Genomic DNA, 25,296 nt, shown 5'->3' on the forward strand with positions numbered 1-25,296 from the left:
GTTGACACTAACAGAGGAGCAGATCAGGTGGAAGACGAAGATTGAACTTCAGGTGACCCAGCTTTGAGTCACTTGTGCGTTCTTACTGAGATCAAAGCTCTGCTTCCCCATCCTGACCTTTATTTACTTATTTATAGCTAAAAACAGGATTATCGGAGTCTCTGCGCTCGTTTAAGCGCTCCATATGGAGTTACTTTAACCTAACGACTGGAGGCGCGGCTCTGCTTAATGTAATCATGGCAATCCTGCCCCCAGCGCACCTATACGGTAAAAAGGCACCTCTCCTGCATATGGAGGCAGAGCCAGATTATCAACCTCGGACCATGTCAGCCATCGAGCTCTGAACATCACCCAGTCCAGGATTTACGTACAGTAATAGAGCCTTTCTGGTCACGGCGGGAGCCTTTGTGCACTGCAGCTGGTGTGTGGATGCCGAGGGTGGGAGGATGACGAGTACCTGGGATGGTGGTGGGCTCCGAGGCCGTTCTGACGGACACGACGCCGGGCTCGGACTTGCCCTGCTGATTCTCCGCCACCACGTGCACCTCGTACTCTGTGTTCCAGTCCAGGCCGTTCAGCATCACGTAGTCGCTGCCGTGGGGGATGCGGATCTCCGGTTTCCAGTCAGACACGTGCTTCTGGGGGAGGAAGAGCGAAAGGAAGAGGTCACTCCTGTCCTGTTGGACTGTGGTAAGTTTTCCTGCTCAGATTTCCCAGTTGGGTATAAAAAAAGACTGGAACATCTCCCTGAAGGTACTCACAGCCTTGTATCTGACCAGGTAGTGTTTAATGGGGGAACCACCATCATCCTGCTTGATCCAGTTGACCTTGACAGAGTTTCCCCTGTTTTGGACCTTGAACTCCAGTATTGGGGCACTGGGTTCCCCTGCACAGGAGAAACAAGGGGCTGATCAGCTGAGAGCATCATGGCCGTCATGTTACGCGGGCGTAGAGACTTCCTACTGCATTGCAGCGCGCTCACACTTGGAACTGATTGCAACCTTGAGCTGACCGTCACTTCAACCTGTTGAGTTTGTCAGTCATCAGCCCGTAAATCATTGCAATCAGAACTGTGCAGACTGACAGAGGCTGGTCCATGTTGGCCCGAAGCGACGTGGTGAAATGAGTTTGCTGCTGCAGGTTAGATAAGATGCTGAGCTTTCAAAGGATGACAACAGAGAAGTGTCAAAATCCCGTCCAGATTAGTTCTGACACACAGATACAGCAGGAAAATCTAAATCTGTCACATAATCTGTTAACAATTAATCAATACTCCCCGAGATTATTATTATAGTTACACTTGGGAAGTTTAACTAAATATTGTTCATAAAGTCCTGGAGTGAGCGGCTGAAAACTTTTAGGACACGTTTCGATGGACATTTGCTACATTTGCTACCTGTGAAAAATGGACCAGCATTTGAAGCATCATCCGTTGTTCCAATACCTAAAATTTATGATTTTGCTTGAGCTCTTATATGAATTATGACCTTTGTCCAGGCTTGAAAGTGTGGTGACGCTGAAGGGGATTAACGCATGGCTCACAATTCATCTGACTTTGACTCTTTGACTGATGTCTGTCTACGTTCTTTTTTTTTTAACCAATGTGTTTGTGTCCTCTACGTATGATGGCTATTTAGCCGTTTTTTCCATGTAGCTGCACCGTGGCGGCGGCATGAGGCCAATAAGCCACCTTTGCTCCAGTGATGGCGCTGTGTGTTTCGCTGCTATTGAGGCGTCTTTAGGTGAATTTTTACAAAGAAACTAAAATGTATGTTGCCCTTTAGTTTGCAGCGGGAGGTGTGGCTGTCTAATAGCAACTAGCTGACATGTTGTTTCATTTCAGGCTCCTCAATACTTGCTTCGTCCTCCTGACTAATGACTGTGGGGACGCTGGATAATGAGCCTGCAGGCCTTGAGAGGACATGTTAATCTATTTTGTGGAATAACATTTATATAGGCATGTGGGAGGCAAGGTCAAGGTAATTGTTTGAGCTTGTGTAGTGATGCTGACTTTCACACTATAGTCAGCGAGGGCTGCACGACAGAGGGAAAGAATCCACGCCCACCAGTTATCTACATACTGGTCACACGCACTAATTAAACCCTAAACACTGATAATAAAAGCCCCAGAAGCATAAGGCGGAAAAAAATGTCTACACGCTGCAAGACACAGATTTAAACGTACGTCTTTGTCCAATTTGTGCCTTGCCAAAAACAAAACCGAAAAACATTTATTTACCTTTCAAACAGACACAGACAAGAATTATCTGCCATGCCCAGACCTAATATTTAATACTTCAAACGCAGTGGCTGTAGTTAACCGAATAAATCCGAAACCATCAGAGCTCTCAGTCTGAAAACTGCTCTCCACTAAATTGGGGTGAGAGCGACAGACGCTGGAAGTGAATCGGACGCTTAGTGGGAGCAGCAGTAACGTGACGGCAGGTAGACAGAGGCACAGGTACATTCTGCATTGTTATTCACAGGAGCTGTTCTGGGTCTGAGGGACGGACGCGGGCAAAAACGGAGGAAGAGCCCGTTAGAATGAGGAGCTCCACCACGACGGCCGGACGGTGACGCTGCCACATTTCTGCATGGAGCCTCATCCTCCAGCACACGTGGGTCGGAGGGACTGAAACATTCTTCAGGGAAGTTTCAGTGTGTAAAAGTGCATTCTATTCCAATTTTACTAGTTATTCTTAAGAAAAAATAAATAAAAAATGTTATAATGCAGAAAGTCACACTGTTCAACTGCAGAATCCGTTAACGGTACAAAAAAGCTGGATAAAAAATTTAGAAGCATGTTTATATTGAAGAATGGTGCAGACAAAAAGGGTAAGAAATATTATAATATGAGATGTTAAGTAAATACTGCGATTTAATGTCCTGAGGAGACATGAAAGTGAACACAGACACGTGCAGACAGGAAAGACAGAAACATCAGATCGATGAGGAGCGACGCAGCCAGCAAACGCAGATGCTCTAAATCTGATCCGTGAAACACAGCGAGCTGAAGTAAAATGACGTCGTCTTTGTGGCTCAATAGGGAGCACAGTACGTGTGATAGTGTCAGTGGCCCTTTGTGAAGCTGCTCCTGTGATGTTAAATGTAACCCATAACAAGATTAGGACAAAATGGGATGATGAACTTCTGGATATTCTTTTTGGAGTTTGGAGGAAAACACTTGCAAACTTTAAAAGCAAATTTAACAGACGAGCAGCACAGCAAGGAATGAATTAAAGCAAAATGTTTAGGAACCACGGCACTAACTTTGTTTTGCCTGATTCCGTCTACGCCGCCTAAACCAAGCAAATAGAACGCTGAATTATCATAATTGTCATCCAGGATGTCTAATCTTGTCTTGGGGTTCCTCCAGTGACTTTGATTTTTGAATAAAAGAATAACAAGTCAAAAGCAGCCACGACATGATTGTCAAACGGTAACGAGGCTTAAAATTAATCAAACAAAGAGAGAACAAATCTAAAGTGAGATTTTAAGTTCGGTGGAAAGAAATATTTGAGCGAAATTCCAAATAAAACCTTTCATGATTGCAATTACCACGACTGCAAAAACGGGAAGGGGAAGAGTCATGCGGTGTTACTTTTTGAATGAAGGCTGAAGATGGATCAACACGATGGCTGGAAGGTAAAATGTGGAAAACGGGAAGACTTGAAGAGAACTCTAATTCAACGGCCTCCGAATGAGTCAGTGCTGATCTCAAACTGAACAAAACAATAAAACCAAATTACCTTCTGTTGGCCAGCGAAGACGACATCATCAGCGCCATGCAAGAGCCACATGACAAAGTCATATGATGTGCACATGATTGGTTCAAAGGAAAACATAGGGAGGGAGGGGGGGGGGGGGGGGGGGGGGGGGGGGGGGGGGGGGGGGTCAAGGGGAGAGGGGCACATGAGAAACATTTTTGAAATGATGAAAACATCAACACATAGAACAAAAACAATAATGTTGAATACAAAATGGCACGAAAGGACCATAAAGAATAAAATATGATCAACCAATTGATCATAAATTAAATGTAAATAGCTTTTATGTTGAAATTATCAAGGTGTTGCAGAAATTAAATTTAGATGAGCAGAATTATTGTTGACATAATTTAAATACCCAATGCCCAATTAGCATATTAAAGCTAAAAACACAGCATTAGGAGTCTTCGAAACAAAATGAGGGTTAAAAAAATAACAGAGCAAACCATCATAACATTGCAAACAGAATGTAATAAACGTGACAGCAGGCAACAAAATGGACACATGAAACATCGGGAGAGAGGGTTCGCATCAGGTGACTGGTGACAAGTGATGCATTAGCAGACGAGCCAGCGGCGGCTGAGCTGCATACTAAGGTACCGGGACGAGCTACAGCACAACGACGCCAAGGTTGGATCTGACAAAGGTTATTAAGTACAAAGAGCAGCAGACTGACAAATCATGTTTATCTACACCTGCGCGCTGTTAGCCTAAAGCAACACGCGCGGCCAGCGTGGACCACAGATTCCTCAGCAGTCAGGCAGGTCAGGGTTCCTCACACGCTCACGGTTCTCCATGGGAGAACGGGGGGGTTGCACGCGTTCAGGGACGAGGGCCTGCTAATTAGACAGAGCGCCTTCGTCAGGGAATCATGCTACGTTAAGCTAACGGCACACTGTCCCAATGTTAACAAATCGATTTAGAATTCAATTATAGTTCATAGCAAATAATTAGAATGGTTTGTCACTGAAAACAGAGTAAAGGTCACAATCAGGAGTCTGTTTCATGCGTGACTGAATGAATCCAGACAAATCTGAAACCTCCTCTCCTCCTCTGAATGGATGAGGGCTCCATGACAAACCTGAAAAATTAAAACCCTCCAGTTCTTTAAGAGCAGAAGAGCAGGGACGGCGTCGCTCTTCTCTCCTCTGACTGCTGAGTCCTGCGACGCGACAGCGAACCGACGTCATGTTCGCGTGTTAATATCGTCTAAGGCCTCACACTGAGCAGCTGGCACGTTAAAATTCATCCCAACACACCCAGAACGATCTACAGACGCTGTTATTTATGCCACACACACACACACACGCGACCTTCGTGCCGCCGACAGCGTTAGTGAAGTCTGCGTCTACTATTTAGCACAGTTAGCGGAGCTGGTTGCGGCCTACAGAGGGTGGGCTGCACGCGGCCCCCCACCGGGCCCCCAGCTCTACCGGAGGGGCCAAGCGGGTGAGAGAGGCACAGGAGGTGAGGCGACACACACGCACACTGCGGGACTGGCATACTCACTACGGGCCAGACTGGTGGAAGCGTTAGGGGGCGGAACCTCTGAGGAAACTGAAAGATGGTGAAAACATGGTGAGAGGAGCCGGAGCAGCAACTCTTAGTGAATTTCACTGGAAGACTCCGTGGCGCCTTCAAGGATTTTGTTTTTTTTTTACGTTCCGTAGCATCTGCGAGCACATCGATATCCTGCAGCCAACCGCAGCATCGTGTATTTGTGACGAGGCGTTATCGTTAATCTTACATACTCCCTCCGCGCGTGTCGAAACAGGCCGCACAAAAGTCAATGCTGAGCAAAAGAAGCTGAATATTATGAAAAATATGAAAATAGGAAATGAACGGAAGCCACAGTTTGATTTGCGAACGGTCTCTGTTGCTAAAAGTTGACTGGACCAGTTATGAGGCGTTAACAGTGATAGAAAACAAACCGCTTCCTTCTCACGAGGCAGCTTCCACGAGCTGCTTGTTGCTGTTTTGCTCAGCAGAGATTTCATTGTCACCTTATATTTCCTTTTGTACCGACTCCTTGTTATTTACAGCGCCAGCTAGAAACTACTATGACTTGTACAGTACTTCTAGCCCACTACCTTCTAATGCTACACATACTACACATCTGAATCCTACAGAGCAACAAACCATATGCAGTCAGACGGGTTTTGGATTTTACAAACCAGATTATGTTAGATTCCTATTAGAATAACAACTGAAGCTGCTCTGCTGCTCATTGGCTAATAAACAGCTGTGACCGTGAATCAGAAACAACAAGAGCAGTTTACAAAACCACGCAAACAGCAGCTAACAGTTTTTTGGTCAGTTCCAACTGGCTGAGCTGCAGCAGTGTAGGTGGAAGCAACATGAAAGACTTCATATCATAAAGAACATGTTTATGGTTCATTACCAATTCACAGCATGTGATTAAGGAAGGAAAAGGCAAGTGACAATGGAGGTGGAAATAATTACACAAGAAAAAAAAAACAGACAAAAGAAACTTACTTGAATGCCCTGAGACGTCCAATGGAAAAAAAACAGATGGAAAATCAGGATGAGAACACAATAAAACAAAGAGAAGAAACACAGACAATGAAATGAGAAACATGATCAATGAAGGAGCGCGTGCGTCCATGTCCGGCTGTCCAGCGTCTGGCAGCAGAGGGTGTTTGACTCATACTGCAACTAACTGTCACAATGAGCCTGGCACAGTGACCGTGCACAGTGAATAATGGCAGGACCGACCCGCTCCTCCTCGGCTCCTGACAGAACACATACAGAACCGGCAAGTCTGAGCTCAGGCACACGTTTGCATTAAAATGCCTAGTCAGCAAAGTCTGAACTGAACGAACACGTCACAGGCAGATTTGTTTTTTGGATGTTTTTTTTTTTTTGACGAAACCACTTAAAGTAGGACAACGTCCCTGGATTTAGAGATTGGGGTTAAATAAGTAGGTTGCTGAGGTGGGCTTTTTCTACAGGAGCAGTGGGGATGAAGCACAGATGGGCAGACGACACGCAGGACGCTACAAGCTACAGTAAAACAAAGATTTATTCACGACCCAGATTTTAAAAGCTGACTGAGGAAAAAGGCTGGTGCTGGATTTGGATCATTACAGCTTGAATGCTGTGTTTTAGTCATTATTCCTCATCAATTACAACCTAATCAGTAATAATTAGGCAGAACTTAGTTAATTGCTCATCAGCAAAAGTCTTCATTCACGTTTCCTCTTTGATGGCCTTTTCAAAATAAAAGGATTGCGGTCATCCTACTCTTCCCTTCTGTAATGTGAAAAGTCCATGTATTAAATAGGTTATGTGAATATACAAGAAACATATATACTGTATTTATACTGCATGTCTTACTTAAACACACAGTGAAAGCAGTCTCTGATACAATGACGGTACCTTCGTCTAGTCACACGCTGATGATGACAGGTGTCAAGCACCTGCTCGACGCCGTTAGGCTGCACATTCTGTCCATATGACTAACAGCTGTTAATGCTGATAGAAGGAGAGTAAAGGCAAGTCACAGTAGAACGACCTGCAATCTGGCGCTAGTGTCTAGTGATGAACATGAATGTGGTGCAGACGGGGTCTTCCTCTCTTCTTCAAAGACTCCTCATCTTCACTAGGCTCTGACCTCTGGCTGCTGCTTTAACAACGATGACATCACTTGGCTTTAATAATGCACGACGTCCTCTTTGGAAACTCTCACTATTTCACCCGTGCTGCGAGATGAGAGGCTGAGCGCTGTCCCACACACACACACGCACGCACACGCACACACACACACACACACACACACTCACAGACAGAGATTAGACCCCGCATAGATGACACTGTTTACCGAGTGGGAGCAGGGAGCGACAGTGGCGTCCTTGTGGCCTGTAAGAGGGGCTTGGCGTGAGAATAGAGGAGAGAGGGGCCGAAAGCATCTGGGCTCAGCTGGACACGAGCAGGCGGTGGAGCGAGCAACAGCATTAGGTTCAAAGCGTTAAGGTCAGTGAAGTGCATACTGAAAGCGGGGATGAGTGGGGGGGGGGGCAGTACTTACGGACTGGCTCCGTCTTGAAGGTTCTGGCCGTGCTGCTCTCGCCTTCGCCTTTGCCGTTGACGGCCGACATCTTGACCTCGTACGCCGTCTCCGGCTTCAGGCCGACGATGGTGATCTTGGTCATGCCTGCGGGGGGCGAGAGGCCGTTAGACGGATCCGCGCTCTGCGGATGCGGCGGTTCGGTTTATACAGTGATCCTTTGATGCATATGAATCCAGGAAATACATACAGTAAACCCGAACATGTGTCGTTTTTCCCACTGTTTTCCAAACGTTGTGACTCAAACTACTTCAGGGAGCAGACTGTTGTTTGCGCGTCAGCAAGGCCCAGATGAGATTTCAATCAAGGTACACAAACACACGCGCTCGCCTTACTTTGATGAAAAAAGAGCCAGCAAGACATTAATTTCAGGACAAATTTTGGCTGAGGAACAATTTCGGAATTACAGCTATTCAGAGAAAAGTCTAAATGTTTTTCACATAAACGTTTAAATGACTCCGAGTTTCAGGATGAAGCGTGCATAAGTGACTCCTGGGGAAACTCTATGAATGCAACTAAAAGCACGAGGCCGAATGAATTCACAACTGGGCTTTTAGCACCAGCATCATCAAACTGATGTCGCCGCTAAAACCCTCCACGTTTAGATGAGATTTCCAGCCGCCCGCAGTCATTCGCCACTGATTACCACACGCTGGCTTCCTCTGCTTCCCTTCATTATCGCCACAAATCACAACAATGGTTCATCTGACTTTAGCATGTGGTAAAGACTGCGTTGCTGACGAACATTATCGCTATAAAGCTAGGCTAAGCTAAGCCTGGAGGCTGAATAAACAGTTTACGTTGCCCTCACACTAAATTAGGAAAGTCGCAATGTGCTGAATGTCCTAAGAAATATGAGTGTGTACGGTGCAGTTCATTCAGTGCATGGACCAAAAGAAGCTTTTGTTTATCATGTGGTGGCAGGTGGTATTTTTAGTATCACATACTGTTGGTGCATGGATGCATTGTCTTATTTTGTGTAAACGCTTGCATGAGAGGTGGCTCTGGGGCCTCGAGCTGACAGCAAAGCCTGTCAGCCGCTGACTGACACGTCCCATGCGGCAGATAGGACGAGAAGCCTCGCGATTTGTCAGCCCTCGGCGGGACGGGGGGGGGGGGTTATTATGTAGGGCCTGTCATTGTGTGAGCCGCGGAGCAGCGCGTGTGCATTTGTCATTTAGGCGGCGCCGCGTTCCACCTCCTCCTCCCGACATCAGCCGGCGTCGCTTTTTTTGGGATGAACTGTCGTCGCGAGCGGCACCGTTCTCTGGGTCGCGTTTCATATTTGTCGTTTGTCGATCCAGCGTAAAACAACACTGACAACAGCAGCTAGCAAGTTAAATAAATGTTAATAGCACAATGCCTCAACATAAACATGTTCAAGTCAGGTAACAGGGACACTGCTCCTCTCGGCCCTGGAGCTGTTAGTCAGGGCTCGCCTTGAAACGCTTTATTTTTATTTATGGCCGATGCAACATTTGCTACGAGACACTGACGGTAAGCAGAAACTTACTTGAGATGAATTTCGATGCCGGGTGGCTGCTAGAGGATTAAATGGTTATATAAGCGTCGAAGGTGTCGCTGTGGCAGATGGTGCATGTCGCCACAGAAAACACTGACCCCGAAGAAACATTCAACACCATCCGCTTCACATGCATCCACTTATTTTTTTTGTTTATTTCCAGAACATACTTCCCAATGAGAGGAATAACGACTCCAGGAAAATTAGACCAAATCTAATCATTGATCTTTGTCTGCACCACTGGGCCTCATCAGCTTTCAAAGTAAAAGCCCCTATTATGACGCCTCGTGACTCACCCTCCTCAGCGTGGTACTCCTTGTCATTCCAAGCCTGGCCGAGCAAACGCCACAGCACCTTGTACTTGATGATGGGCACTCCCCCTATGGACTCGGGCTCCGCAAACTTCACTATGGCCGTGCTCGATAAAGGATCCACCTGTTGGATGTCTGGCGACGACGGCACCTCTGCAGCAGAGAGCAGACAAAAGGAGCGTGAGCATATATGAATTCACTACAGGAAGTTATTGAAGACGGTGCCATTTGAGCCATTACTGGCCACTGGATGTGATACCGCGCCTGTATTAGAGCCACCGCTGTGAGATACATGCAGAAAAAGGTGGATTATCATCACAGCACCAGTGCAATAGGAGGCATCAGTCGTAAGTGGGAGCGAGAGCCAGAGCCTGTGGTTTTGCAAACGACAGCGTTAAGTCCCATCGGTGATGACTGTGAAGATGGGGCAGAGGTTTGCAGAAACGAGGCACTACGTAAGTTTGCTCTTCCTGAAGACATTAAAATACCTCTTACAAGTCACCGAGGGACCTTTTCTCCGGTCCTTTGAGTGCGGTAATCAGCATGCTCAGCGACAGCTCTGTTTGGTCTGAAGTGCAGCATTCAGAACATAAATCTTGATCAGCTACATTCATGATCCCCCAAAGATAGAGATGAACTAAATTTCAAAATTAACAAAATGAATAATAATTAAGAGTTAATAATAGTTTTTAGGATGAGCCCTTTTTACTTCATTTAATTTGTGATCTTTAGAATTTATGCAAGACAACTGATTGCTGATGAGTGTTTTTTTACTGTACCATTATCGTCCCATCTGGTGTCATGACCACTGCGGCCTCTAGGGGTCAGTAGTGGGTCTCCATACGTTTAGCTTAATGTCTAGCGGTGGTAAAATAACACCTCAATGCCAACAGATACTGAGGGGATGTCATCACTGCTCCATATATAAATGTATGCAAACAGCCTGGAGGCACTGACGAGCATCACAGAGAGATCAGCGCTCCATCATTCTATCAGTTACAACAAAATAATGTGTAAAAACATTCACCAGGTTTATTTTGTCCAACTCTTTTTCTAAAGAAAGCCTTTGGGCACATGCATCTCCAAGGGTTTCTGCTCATGTTCACAATGGTAGCACAGGTTGTTACTACAATTAATTCAGCCACACTCTGTTTAGACAAGGTCCTGAGTGACCTGCAGCACCTCCTGTAATGGCTCCAGAGCAATTTGCATACTAAATGAAGCTACCCAGGAAAATCTTTATGACGCAAAGGACACGTCCAGCGTGCTTTGACTTTTCCATGTATGTGACATTTGCTGTAACACTCAAAACGCTCTTGGTGCATTCCCTGGACACAATCAGCAGCTTAATCTTTTCGCTGCAGTAGCTCAGTTATCACAAAATCCTATTAAACATACAATATATCAATTAGTTCTTGTCTCGCTCTTGATTGGACGTTATGCTCTGTTTCTACTGCATTTAAAGCAAAGGATTCGCCGTATTTTCACAAATCCGTGGATTTTGTACATGATGTACTGTAAATGTCTGTGCTGAACAAACCTGCTTGGATCAGAATGAACTCTTTGGACTCGGTGCCCATTACGTTGGTTGCTGTGCAGTTGTAGCTCCCAAAGTCATTCTGAGAGTCAGGGTTAATCTGACACACACACAAAAAAAGACAAATATGAGGTAAGTTGGCAAAGAAAGAAGAAAGAAGCTTGTTGTGCTCCATTATTGTGGGTGTTTGACCTGTTTCATTCATGACTAATAACCTAAAGTTATTTTCGTTTTGTGCACAATTACTCGATCGGACTGCATCAAAAGCTTTGCTGAGAAACCAGCAGGTTCAATTACATTAAAGTGGAACAAAAGTTATGCATAATTGTGTCTAATAGTTGATGATTATCCGTTAGGTAAATACAGCTCCAAGTATAAATACAACATCCGAAGGAAAGCCCTTGATAAAATAGTACTTTTCAGTGTTGGCAAAAATAAATCCTGTGTTTGATCAGCACTCGTGTGGTTTTATGTCAGTACGTAGATGGAATGTGTGCAGCGGACCTCCAGGTAGCTGATGGTCGGTGTGTTGTATATCATCAAGCTGCTGGTGTTGGCTGTGGGCAGCTGGTTGCCGTCTCTGAACCAAACCACGGAAGCTCTGGGATGAGCCTCCACCTCACAGCTGATATTGGCCGGGTTCCCCTCCCACGTGTACACCGTCACCGGGCCCAGGATCTTTGGGGCAACTGCATTAGAACAGAGGGAGCGAAGGTGGTTAACACCAAAGACAGACAGGGGTTGTGCAGAAATGATGGGGTCGAATATTAGCATTGCTTCTGTACTAGAACTAAACTAGAGCCTTTTTTATACAGTAGAACCTGTATTCAATACATTGGTTTTCACCTCTTAGAGAGATCCTTCATTTAAAGAACATCACCGATGTTTGTCTTTTTGATAAATTTAAGTCACGCTCTTCAGCGAAATCCATTTATGCTTTAAAGGAGCCTGGTTCTGGGACATTAAATTCCCACTTTTGCCGCCTTTGGCTCGCGACAGAAGGATTGAGCAGTGTTTTACCGCAAGATGTACAGTACAACTATAGCTCAGCAATTACAAGAAAACCGCCAATGTCTCACAGAGCTAAGTGCCATTATTACGCAGCAAGTCTAATGGGCTCGCAAGCATGAGAAGCAAAAGCAATCAGTCTCTATAAGTGACTGCACTGAGCTGCATCCTGTCACTTCCTGCTTCTGCTACAGAGACGCTCAGCTGCTGCGTTTGGGGCCTAGATGAACATTATGTTATTATCCTTCTCCAAGCAGTCAAAGCTGAATGTACCTGTGGAATAATTGCTGAGAAGGTTTTTTTTAGCTTTTGTTATAATATATAATATCATAGTTCTCTTTCTTATTGACTGCTCACATTACTCCGGTGTTTGTGGACTGTGTGAAGTCAGCTTTGCCTGGTTCTGAGTGGCTACTGACACTGCTGGGCCTTTGCTTCTGACCCTGGATCCTTGAAAACTCTTCAGCGCCGCGGCTGCGATTGACGGACAAGGCTGAGTCAATAGATGCTCCATCTCCCGAAACCCTGATTAGTCTCCCGCTCTTTCTGTCAATGCCGCTTTCGGGCCTCGCCGACTCAATACAGTGGCTGCGATCTGGCTGTGTGATTCCCTGCGTAACCTCGCTGCCCCGCCGAGGTGACATTATCGATATGTTTTTTAAATAATGAGATCGTATCTGCCTGCGGTGCTCATGTAGGTCGCGCGAGGCATAGAACAGACACAAACATACAGTATAAGGATGACAGCAGCAGCGTTACACCATGCACACCTCATTTTTCTCCTTGGCATCGACTTTCATGTTTGACATTTGATGCATCAGTGCAATTTAGCCTTTTAGTAATTCTACAGCTTTAAAGCTGGTAGCTGCTCTGTAGGTGTACATGACTGAACTGGCAGCACATAAGTGGCCGCCTCTTCTAACATTGTTTTTATTCATGTAGGCAAACCTCGATGGCGCACGGGAAAAAAAAAGGGGGGAGTTCAAACAGAGATGATATTAACACTTTCCTATCAGCCCTTCAGCAGCAATCCTATACACACTCAGCCCAGCTAATGGGATCACGCAGTGCAGCAGATAGCAACTTCCATGCCCAGATAACGTCTTTATTGTGCGAGTGGGCGAGCGAAGATAGAGGGGACCGAGAGTGAGAGCTGTGCCCAAGACAAAGCACCTTTTTTATCAATAATTGCTTGGCAACAGTGAATCAGCTGCTGATTACTTAGTGATTACTCCGGCTAAATGCAAGCCCTCGAACAACTCTATCAACGATGCATTGTGATTGTATCTGAGCGAATTGCTGGTACATTGAGCAGGGCATATTAATCCAATTAGACATTCACTAGCTTATTTTATCTGTGCTTTTATTTTTGAATATTTTTTACCAAACAGTCAATCGATAACAGTAAATTATATAAAAATAACATTTTAAGAGTATTTATGTAATAATAATATATCATAATAATATAATAATAATAACATGATAATAGTAAAATTCTTCTGAAAACGTGCATCAAAGGTTTCCAAAACTCATTAAAGACTAAGCTTAAGTTGACTTTACATTGGCCCAATTGCTCACAAACGGCACTAAGCAGCAGTCAGTGTGAAGAGGACGTGTCTGTCTGTCAGTCCGTGTGAATCCAGCTCTTTATTCTGCTGTCAGTCTCTTTGAATCAGCGATGCTCCTATGCGCAAACAGGGAGGAATGTATTGTAAACACGTCTTCAAGGCAGGTGAAGATTAGACGAAGGGCACGAGTCCAAAGCTTTTCTTGACTTGACTGACATGCGCTTGTTCTTACCATTATATTACTAGTGCTATTGATTTTCCAGGCAACCGGCTCACAGGTACAATCGATGGCTAATGAACAAAACCCAGAAAGTTTTCAGGGTGCTGTCAAAAGTCACTTTAGGAAACGGACAATCGCTACTTGAACAGAAAATCTATAGAACAGAGGAACTTCAGCTTCAAGAAAATGATTGTACATGTGCACATTTTTGCTGTCGTGATGTTGTGTGCAACCCCTCGGAGACTATAGCAACAGAGCATAAGTTTGTGGGCTCTGAGTGATGCTAGCATCAACTCGAAGGCACTTGAGCTTTCCTTTGGCCAGTTTTGTATTTCACCGTGTTTCATATTTATTCAAATGTGCAAATCATCTAAGCGATGCTTTGTGCACAGCAAGAGTCCATCTTTGTGTGAGCGCGACTTACAGCGGACCTCCAGGTTCATGTACTGGTTGTCCTGGCCTATGGAGTTGCTGGCGGTGCAGAAATACTGGCCGGCGTACGTGAACTGGACATTCTTCAAGGTCAGAGAGGACACTCGTGCGTGGCTGCGCACCACGATGTTCCTATCGATGCTCTGTAAGAAAAGAATAACAAGGCGAATGATTAAAAGGACCCTAACACTGTGTCCGTTAGTCTCCTTGAGGGTTCAATGAAAAACAATGTTGAGCTCGTCCTTTTTGCATTTGATGGAGATGCTCAGCAGCAATCATCGAGAACATCTCACACTCTCCTGGTAAACAGCGCGCATGAGCCCCGCCCCCCCAGCGCCGCCATTACTCCCCCCAGCATTTAGAAGTCTAGTCGGAGCTTTACAGACAGTCTAATTGCTGTTGGAACACTTAATTGCAGTAGAGACAAATGGCTTGTTAATCCCTGTTTTTATTTGGCACGTCCCCATTATTGCTCTGCCTCCTTAAGTCGATGATAAGGTGTCCCCACTCCATCCAGAGCGACCCGCAGGTGACAGGGGTCCACCCCGTCTCCAAATAGCCTCCAGATGTTAACAAACAAAAGGTGTTAAAGCAGCAGACGCGATACTTTATTCCTGCTCTTCACACCGGGTCAGGAATTCATATTTATTCCTGCGTGGTAAGACTTTCTCTGTTGAAGCTCCACTCCATAAGGTAATGAGCGGGAAGAGACATCAATAATGAAGAAGAGGTGTAGCAGGACCTATAGGAACCTGCTGTTAAAAATACAGCAACAGCTTTTCTTCCCTCTGGGCGACGCACAGTTCAAACCAACAGGGGATACGCGTGTCCCTTCCAGCTGATTTCCCTTCTACTATCTCGAGCATTCCACATGCTTCAGCATTTACGCTTTATAAATATTTGAACGCGTGTTGTTTTAGCGTTGCACAACGCCGTGTTATCCTTTGCAAAGTGAGACGATGCAGATGTGGCAGAAATATTTCTGCTGTTTACTGAACATCTGAGGGAGCGTCCTGGAACATTTTGAAAGGGCAGCATTAATCTTGTCTCACGGCGGTGACACGGGAGCGCGCCGGACTGGGCACACTGTTAGAATGTAAACAGGGATAAGGTTAATGGAGAATAATGCTTTAATGATACAACAGAGGCACACGTGAATGGACAGACCTTTCAACGGGACTTTTTCATTAAGTCCAATGAATCATTTTTAATTATACAATCCTGATTTGTCACCCAATTAATTAAATCGGGAGACCTGTGACAGAAGGCGTGGGGGGGGGGGGGGGGGGGGGGGGGGGGGGGGGGGGGGGGGGGGGGGGGGGGGGGGGGGTGGGGGGGGGTGGGGGGGGGTGGTTTTTTGTTGGTTGTGTTGTTTGTGTTTTTTTTTTTTTTTTTTGGTTTTTTTTTTTTTTTTTTTTTTTTTTTTTGTTTATTTTTTTTTTTTTTTTTCTGACTGGCCCCGTTTGTGTGCTCGCTGCTTTTTCAGCACAAACCATCACTTTGTTACACACAGTTGTCATATACTCTGTTCCAGCACACGGGACAGACGGAATCTACACTTCATGCATCTGTCAGTAAACAAACCCAATTCGCTCCTTTTATGTGCTGCTTCTGCATTTTCAGTATATTCAAAGATTAAATTTGACGTCATCATGGCTTTTCTAGGTAATCAACATGCAAATACCATTTTTTTTTTTTTTTTGGTTTAGGGATTTTCTTTTTCTTGTTAGTGCTGTAGCTCTGCACCAACTAGAGCTTTACTGACACTATAAAAAGATGTTAATTCTGCGTTATTGTCATACTGGATATTCTGAAAGAGCATTATGGCTCAGCGGCGCAGACATTAACATGCTATCGTCGGAATCCTAACATGCTCACACTGTGAATATTAACACAACATTACATTTAGCAGGTTTGGTCTTTGCCATGCTCACTCCTTCCTTTAGCAGGTTTTATTACAAATTTGCTAATTAGCGATAAATTCAAATCTGTTTTTCTCTCAGCTCCGTTTTTAATCGGCTGCAGCAGGGATGAAAGACGGGGAGTTGTGATCTGAACCTGAAACTATTCCAGCGTTGCTATTTTGCAATGCAAAAAGCCTGAGAACTTGGAGATTTAAACTCATGCGAGTAAACAGACAACAGAAGAGGAACGGCGGCCGATAACGTGCGCCGCGTTCGTCCGTGTGAGCGCTAAGGCGAGGTTGGCACAAACACGTTGGTGGCCCTGCTCGCTGGGTGAGAAGAATACCAAGTGGGAGCAAAAGCACATCCTGTTGCCATAGATACATGTGTTTTTTTTTTTGTTTTTGTTTTTTTTATTGCTGCGGGACGATTAGGCTGACGAAGGCCGGCCCGTGTCCTTAAACAGCACCGAGGGTGACGTGCTGAGCAAACAGTCCTCAAAAGGCCACTGTATCACAAAACTAAGCTCAGGAGCGACTCTGCCTCTGTTGCTCTTTCATATCACCTTTCTACCTGCATTTATCACTGTGACCGATCAGACGGCCGCTTGTTAGCCGCGGGGTTTTACGCCCAGAACAGACTCAAACCCCTCATCAGTATAGATTTATCATCTGCGTCGTCCTATTGGAGCCCATTGGATTTACTGCATTAAACTGGGTTAAAAGTTCTGTTTTTGCACAGAACTTTATTCAGAAACAACAAACTGCTAAAACTATTTTCTAAACACTTTCTTCTTTTTGTAGAAACTACTGAAACAATTACATCCAACCGGGAGCCATCTACTGACTAACAGAAATCTTTCTGCTTCCACAAAAGCGAAAACCTACAGGGGAGACATGATGATGAACTAATGAAATCATCCACCAGTCAGTCACTGTGACATGCGTTAAGATGTCTTGGTGGTGGTGCAGTAAGTGAAGCAGCCTTAATACTATGGAATTAGTCATTAATTACTGAATGACATCAACTGTTAGAAGTCAGGTCCTAGTTTTCCAGTGGAGCTTACTGGAGTCCGGTGAAGACATTCCATTATGTGGTCTGAGCAGGGCAGACAGTGAAGTTAGCTAATTGGTATGGGTTTTCTACTCGGAGGGACCCAAGAGTTTGCATGTTGCCTTCCAGAGCAGGGTACGTGCTCTCACAAACACACGCTTCACTTTGAGCCTTAGGCACACTGTGGGAGAACACCAGTAGGATTTGTTACCAGTGATGTCTACGCTTCAAATAAGCACACTACACACATAATTCCACTTTATTAGAGGAGCCTGATAGACACCTCAGAGTGAGAGATCTCGGAAGCAGTGTGGGTTGGATAGAAACATGCAGACTCTTGTGCTAAGACAGGCTACACCCTTTAAAAAGCCACTCTGTAGAGATTTAGAACAGCTTAGTGGGTTAGGAGCAACGTCTGGCCTATAGCAGAGCAGAGAGTGTCCATGTCAACTCTATGTATAGAGTTGCTGAATTAAATCAATGCAGGACTTTGTTTCTCCCTCGAGTGAAGGAAAGTCTGCGACTGAAACCAAACCATGCAGCAGCACAATCCACAGCATGTCCCAAAAAAACGGAGCATCTGCTTTGAGAGACTGTGACCATCTCCGCATCTCAGAGTCTAAATGGGTGGTGGAACTAAACGGGTTTAATGTGCTGTGCTGCGCGTCTAATGGGCTTCATGTGTAGTACACGAAATGCAATGTACACTTAATGTGGGCTGGACGACACCTCTGCTCTGCAGTGGAAGAGGCGGCGCCGCAACTAGAGTCCGACTACAGCGTTTAGCAGCTATACCTCATATGTGTCGGGTCGCGTCCACGAAGCCTAGAGAGGACAAACACAGAGACAAACAGCAACACAATGGAGCAAAACAAGCCTTTTTTTGCAAAAGAGCCACAAGAGGAGAGGGTGCAGATTGGATCCAGCCGCGGGAGATGTGCCGTGATTTCAGCTATCAAAACACATTCACTGCACCGCTGCCAATCACGTCCGGGACATTTTCTGCCTTCCGGGCACTTTCTGCTCCGCGTTCGCTCACAGATGGTAACAAATCAACCTGCAGTGTCTTTAAAACTGCGACGCGGACGCGGGTGATCCATCAAAATGAACTTTGTCTGCGTTCCGTTCGACGGAGACTGAAATAACCTGCAGCCTGCGCTTGTTCGTGGGCGTATGATGGGATGGCGGCGGGCGGACGCTGCTGCAGAGGGGGTGCACCCTGCTCTGGGATGCACCCGCGTCGCAGGGGCGACTTCTCATTGTCCCAAAGCACCTTAATGTGTCCTGTGATAGATTATGCAGCGTCGGGTCTGTGTATCGATTCCTATGCTCCTGTGTAATAAAATAGAAACCAAAGCTTGGCTGAAGAGATAAAACAACCTTACAGCTACTGCGGATGGAAGCAGTGCAGCATTATATACATGACTAGACTGGAAAGGACCCACACGTACTGTACTGGTGGATGCGCAAAACTCCAGCCATGGCAGCAATCAAAGCTGAACAAGCAACACTAAAATCTAATCTGAGGTTGTTTAGAAGTAAAACATTAGTTTTGGTGAGCTGGGGTTCAAGTGGTCAGGTAATTCTGAGAAGCGGTCGAGAAGCCAAACCGGAGCATATTTTCCTGAAGCAGCGCGGCGGCTTCTCAGCTGGTTATTAATTCATGTTCTGTAATAAGAGACAATTTGGAGACACACTAAGGAAATCAGGGCACTGAAGCTAATTATGAGCGAGCCATTACTGCTATCTGGGGGCTTTGTTTTTCTAATCAGCGCCTTTCTCAGTGGTGGTGTGCGCCACTTATCTTCGGTTACTATCAAGTGCATTCAGGTAATTGTCATCTTGTGGCTGGAACGCAGGCCGCGCCGTAGACGGCGTCAGTGTCAGACTCTAATCCCTTCGCCGCGATACCATCCACTCCGCTTTTCACCACATCCAAAACCAGCGACGCGACTGCCACGATTACGTCCGCGCTCGTGTATCGGCGCTGACGCGGCGTCGAAGTGGAGCGCGAGCGGGTGACGCGGCGCGGCGAATGGGAAGCGGAGCGATGATGAACGACGGGCAAATGGAAATTAGTGAGAGCTATTAGCGAATGATCAGCCGGGTTTTCTGATGACGGCCGCATTAACGCGTAATTGATCTGACAGTGATAGATGGGAGACGGGGGGGGGGGGGGGGGGGGGCGACAAGCGCGCGTTGCAGGTGGAGGATGAGGCGTCAGCGATGAAAGGCCCAGTTGGCAGTTTGCTGGTAATTCCCCAGATTAAATGCAGAGTCGTCACAAACTGATTGGACGGAACAAACGGAATCCTTATTTTATCGCCTTTAATGAAGAATCGAGCATGTGAAGTACAAGCTCCACCCACCTCAACCCACAACCTAAAGGCTGCGAGGTGATTACGCGCCTTAGTCCTGGCTGTGAGTAGAACCGTTGCCGTGGCGCCCGTTGTCAGAAGAGACTGTTTAGATGGATTTTTCAGAATTATGCCGCTCTAATGAGCTGATATGAGCATATGAAAGGACTTTAAAGCAGATATTCTCCTAACGCCGGCGACAACGTGGCCGCTGTGACCGAGCGATTGCATAATGGTGATATTCATAGCTCACACGTCTCCACAGCTCTAATCTCCCGCTCTCCTTAAGGATGGGGAGCGACGAGCACACGCTGGAACGGACGAGGGGGGCGCGCGACCATCACGCGGCTTTACATTCAGCGGGTTTATCCTGAGACAATGGAGCCCACTCAAACTGGGCTCTCACTGCAGTTTTTCCTAACTTAAAATAGAGAAAGATTCAGATCATCTGACTAATAACCTCAATTTAATTAAATCATGGTCAAGTTCTTCTTACTTAGTGTTTTGTGGCTTTTTAATGAGCACTTTTCGCACCACTATTTTGAAATGCTAAATATTAATATGGAGTGGGAGTGGACGTACAATAAGATTCCTAACAAGACGGGGGAATATCTTCCTGGCAAACTCCACATTTTCAATTATAGACCGTGTGACGGAAGAGAATGCATGAAACCAGGAACAGCAAAAAAAAAAGGGCCGTCAGACGTTAGACATGGAAACATCCGAGCACAACAGGTTGTGTGACAATGAGAAGAGACTGGTTGAGAATGAAGTCAACTAGTGTCCAGGTCAGTGGGGCAGTTAATGAAAGGTTCCACGCTGGTGCATGTGCTGGTTCGGTGATGGACTGGAGCCATGACTTCATCTCCTGACTATTTAGCAGAGGCTTGTTCAATAACAGGAACTATTTGCCTGTTCTAGTCTGGGTACATGCAGTCGACGGGGCTCCGCATTGTTTGCTCAGTGTGCCAAACACAATGGAGCTCATTGTGGACAGCTGGCACCTATTACCGTGTGGCGTGCAGACGTTCATTCAGGTATTTGAACAGGAGAAAAAAGAACTCAAACACTATGTAACACAAACACTCAGCAAATGGAGAATCTCCAACTTAAAATATTTGGATTTTCATAAATAAATGTACAACATAAAATAAATGATTGAAGCACAGTGACCTTGACCTCTACCTGAAAAGGGATGCTGGCCTTTCAGAAGAGCCTCAGTTATGTGATAAAGTGGAATTTAAAATGAGAATAACAGGGGGTCATTGTACAGGCCACACATTCTTCTATTAGCAAAAATCCTGAGCATCTAATAGTTTGCCGTCGTACGATACCTGCTCTCCTTCGGTGAACACTCGGTTTTCAAAGCTCCAGGAGATGGTGGGCGTGGGGTCACCCGACGCCTCGCAGGTCAGGGTGACCTGCTCCTCGTACTCCGAGGCGCTCTGGTTACTCAGGTAGGTGATCTTGGGTTGCACTGGGAAGAGGAAGAGGAGGAGGAGGAGGAAGAGGCCGTGAATTCGCCTGGGTGCCGCTGAGCGCTCACATCCGTCATCAGCCCGTGTCACCGTCCCACCGGAGCCGCTTCCCTTTTCCCCCACATTCGCCGGCAGCAGAAGCACCGATTGCGGTACAATCACTGCCGACACCGGGGCCAGAGGTGCCGCTCCCCTGGATCGTTTGCAATTTAGACCTGCCAGTTGGTCCGACTGGAGCAGACGGGGACCTGGAGGAAACCCACGCGGAGCGGCCGGAGATGCACGAAGGCAGCGACGGGCGTTTGCGAATGCGCTGCGCTGGTGATGATTCTGGCACTAATATAGAAATATTAATTGGTACAAGTCTAACTACCTGTCGGAGCAGTAAACTACACAGACAGGCTTCATTAGACTCGTGGTTTCATACCCCATTAACACACGACGCGTGATTACAAAAAGCCGGCGCACAGAAACTCCAGCGTTCTATCTCCGAGGGGCGGCTTAATTAGTGCTCAATAGAAGCCACTGTCTTTAAACCGTATTCTTGGTGGTGCGTAACCCCGCGCCCAGCCTCTAGAAAGGCAGCGGGGGCGCGCGAGCGAATGTCAGCCGGCACAAAGCGAAAAGGCCAGCGAGAGGAGGCCGCGAACGTTCTCACGGGCCGACGAAGTTATTCTCTCACCGAACACGTTCAGGCTGACTTCCTCGGCTTTCTCCCCCGCCTTGTTCCTCGCGATGCAAGCGTAATCGCCTTCATCCACCTTCCTGACGTCTTTTATTACCAATTCGGAGCCGTCCTCGTTCAGGCCGTACTTATCGCCCGTCTCAAGGACAATGTTGTTGCTGTAGCAGAGGGAGAGAAGAGGGGAGAGAGACATCACACGCGTGGGCGTATACGACGTGAACCCGACTGGAGCCGGGAATCTGTGCTGTCATTGCATTCCCACCGCTGCAGCCGCGGCTCGGTTCGCTCTGTGCGCGTTGCCTGGTTTAAAGACCCTCCCCCCCCCATCTGAGAGAAACGTCTTTCAATCCAGAGCGCCAGATTTGCGCTTAAGGTTAGAATCCTGTTTGTGGTGAGTAACGTATTTGTATGCCCGAGGAGCAGCCTTCCCGGCGCGTTGCGCAGACGGAGAGTGAGTGACAGCCCTGTCAGCGGCCCGGCAACAAATGGAGCTTCACCCATCTTCCGTTTCTTTTTCCTCCGCCTCAACCATCTGTCATCCAGAGCCCTCGCTATCTCTCTTAACGCTCTCCTGGCCACGGATTGTCTTTGCCTCAGATTCTACACTGTGATACTTTGCTTTTCTGCCTGCAAGACAACACGGATCAGCATCGGCTTTAATTCAGATCTCTGCAAAAATGAATTAACTCACAGTACATGCGCTGCGCGTGCAGCTGTGATTGATACACGAACTAATGGAAATTACATTGATACATGAAATGGAGCTGGACGTGTACTACAATATGTACTGTACTGTATGTTTGGGTTCTGATAACTGGGTCCATTCTGGAATTTTTTCCTAAACTTAGATGCTAATATACTGAACACCATCAAATCATTTTCATCTGTTTTCACTGGCAACAAGTTGTTCGCATCAGATTCGCCTAATGTTGCTAAAGGAACAGTCCAAAAGGACAAAAGGGCCACAGCTCACACTCCATTTGATTGGGTTCAGTGACACTAAAAAACTACTGCAGTGATTTCTACATCACCAACGAAATGGTCATCAAAATAAAAGGCTGCAACTCAAACAGCTGATTACACAACCTCATTGCTCCAGCAAATGATCTTCTAACCTGCTGACACTGGCTGCGAGGACTGAAAATGAAATTCATTAAAAAATACCTGCAGCCTCTCTGGTCAGGACATATTAAAGGTGGAGAAAATTAATAAGACCAAAACCATAATACTTGTGTTTTCTCTCCCAACAAAAGCTGTGTTACGTGATCTCGGTGCCATTTTTTAATATAGTTCAGTCTTCACTTCAAACGACTGCGCTGCTGCTTCGTGAACCGTTTAATTCCCATGAACCCTCACTCTGCAGAGCGTCTGCGTTCTGGATTGTATACATTAATACCGAGTTAAACTCAAGGCGCAGCTGTCAACCTTGTTATTGGCACATGCTGGTTCAGCCACTCGTTAGGGGTTCAAACATTCAAGCGCGTCTGTTCTTTTCAGCGGATGAAAATGCAGTGCAATTTAAACAGTGCGCAGAGGAAAGCAGCCTAATAACACTCATCACAGCAGCCATGCAAATGGAAACGCATGTAAATGTCATCATTTCTCCCACACAACAATTTGAAGGGAAGTCCGTGCAGATTTGTGTTTTTGTCCTGTTTACAAACACTTTACAACTCTGACTGCCTGAAATGTACGTTGTTCACGCGCAGTTCCCTTTAAATAGTTTGGTCAGTGGGAGTTTACATCATCTGATATGAGACGAGATCAGAGGGCTCAGTTTAAGCTGCAGCCCTGGTGGATTACTGACGAATCTAAACACACTCTTTGCACTTCATGCCCTTTTCAGAAAGATTGTTTAAAGTTTTTGTGTGTTATAAATACAGTAGAAATAATGTTTAGTTGGGGGCTTTAACTTATAAAAGAGTATTTCAGAACTTTTTAAATACAAAGAAAATACAAAATATCTCTTAATACAAAGTCAGTTCTGTTACTGTATTATGTTGTTTGTGTCTTCAAATGATTTGGTTGAGACCTACAGTAGTGCAGCTTTGTGCCGAGATACAGCCTTGAAATTACAGGGCTCACATGATCTGAGAACAAGCTCTTAACTGGAAAAAATCAATACGAATGCAATTTTAAAAATCACGAATCTTCAGTGTTTTTTTCTAGCAGCGACGGGTTTCTCTACACAATAACCGGCCTTGTCGCAGCCTTTATTCCTTGATAGATCAAGAGAACGTCATGTCTGCGTCCACAGCTTCCCTGACTCTACGTCTGATCACTGTGGATGTGCACGTTGCCATTGTGTCCAGCAGCTGGAGGCAGAGGGTAGAGACTGTCGCCCACCGCCACCAAACACGCTTCCGTGTAAGGACCTCATCTTGTGTGCACTGTTGGCCCCGCGAGGCGACAATCACGTACTGTGTCCAGGTGACGGTGGGTTCCGGGAAGCCGTCCGCGTCACACGCCAGCAGAGCAGAGCTGCCGACGTCGGCCGTGGCGTTGACCTCCGGCTGCCTGGCCCGGATGGTGGGAAGCACTGCAAGAGAAATGTTGTTTCACCAAACAAGCGTTTGAAGTGCGGGATCTATGGAGAACCCGGATTACTTGAAGTGAGCCTGAGCTCGGGCTGGGAGCCGACACGGACACGGACTTTATTAGTGTGAGCGTTTCCAAAACACCCGCAGTTGCGCCAGGTTCATCTCTCTGCCACATGTTAATAAGCAACAACAACAGCAGTGGAAGCAAGGAGCAAAAAGTTACCTACCGTTAACAACAACCTTGATGCTCCTAAAGTCGATCTCTCCTCTGGCCATGACACGAGCCTCACAGGTGTATGCGCCCTCATCAGTCTTCTTGATGCTGCGGATCTGCAGGTGGCCATTATCAAGGTTCTTGAATCGCACTGCAACAGGGAGAGGGGGCAACGGGAGTGGAACACATGGTTGGAAAACACTGAGAAACAACAAGTTAAAATTAGACAAAACTCCCAGTAAAGGGTCAGGGAGGACACTTTTAAAGCTGAAATATTTATTTTATACGACCAGACTGGGCGAAGGAGCAGAATAAAAAGTCCCGTTACGCCCGGTTTTGAACAACACAGTGGCTCGTTTCAGCTGTTTCACACCAATGACAGAGTCGAACAAACTGGAGAACGCCAGCAAACAGTAATTAAACCAGCCAATAAACACGCAGAAGCAGAGTGAGACATCGCAACTGAAACCATGTGTCGCCGCTACAGTAGGATGTAGTGTGTCTCAGTGTGGATACCATTAACTTAGGATCCTGAGGATTTCACACAGGCTACGAGTACCAAAGGCACATTACACCCATGCAGTCATATTAAGCTGTGGTAAAACATTTGAGA

General features: G+C 46.2%; 1 protein-coding gene and 1 long non-coding RNA gene across 9 annotated transcripts in view; both read right to left on the reverse strand.

Annotated features, from left to right (window-relative positions):
- ncam1a (neural cell adhesion molecule 1a) overlaps positions 1-25,296 on the reverse strand; it is a 147,266-nt gene that overhangs the window by 16,379 nt on the left and 105,591 nt on the right. For 4 of the 8 annotated variants that reach the window (XM_029174551.3, XM_055514441.1, XM_055514438.1 and 1 more), the window contains exons 5-16: positions 24,697-24,834; positions 24,351-24,468; positions 21,927-22,087; positions 21,101-21,243; positions 18,205-18,234; positions 14,445-14,595; positions 11,729-11,913; positions 11,228-11,324; positions 9,673-9,840; positions 7,816-7,941; positions 762-886; positions 458-638 (exon numbers count right to left, since the gene is read on the reverse strand). In XM_029174551.3, coding sequence (XP_029030384.1) covers positions 458-638; positions 762-886; positions 7,816-7,941; positions 9,673-9,840; positions 11,228-11,324; positions 11,729-11,913; positions 14,445-14,595; positions 18,205-18,234; positions 21,101-21,243; positions 21,927-22,087; positions 24,351-24,468; positions 24,697-24,834 — 1,623 coding nt within the window. Of the gene's footprint in view, positions 1-457; positions 639-761; positions 887-3,749; positions 3,753-5,276; positions 5,325-7,815; positions 7,942-9,672; positions 9,841-11,227; positions 11,325-11,728; positions 11,914-14,444; positions 14,596-18,204; positions 18,235-21,100; positions 21,244-21,926; positions 22,088-24,350; positions 24,469-24,696; positions 24,835-25,296 lie in introns of all 8 variants that reach the window. The other 4 variants (XM_055514442.1, XM_055514440.1, XM_055514444.1 and 1 more) reach the window with 2 other exon arrangements.
- On the reverse strand, positions 6,625-7,809 carry LOC114869995 (uncharacterized). Its single transcript, XR_003788232.2, has 2 exons — positions 7,167-7,809; positions 6,625-7,040 (listed from the first exon to the last, which is right to left on the reverse strand). It is a non-coding gene; the product is annotated as an uncharacterized LOC114869995 (long non-coding RNA).

The sequence above is a fragment of the Betta splendens genome, chromosome 14 (assembly GCF_900634795.4).
Source record: "Betta splendens chromosome 14, fBetSpl5.4, whole genome shotgun sequence".
Lineage (NCBI taxonomy): Eukaryota > Metazoa > Chordata > Actinopteri > Anabantiformes > Osphronemidae > Betta > Betta splendens.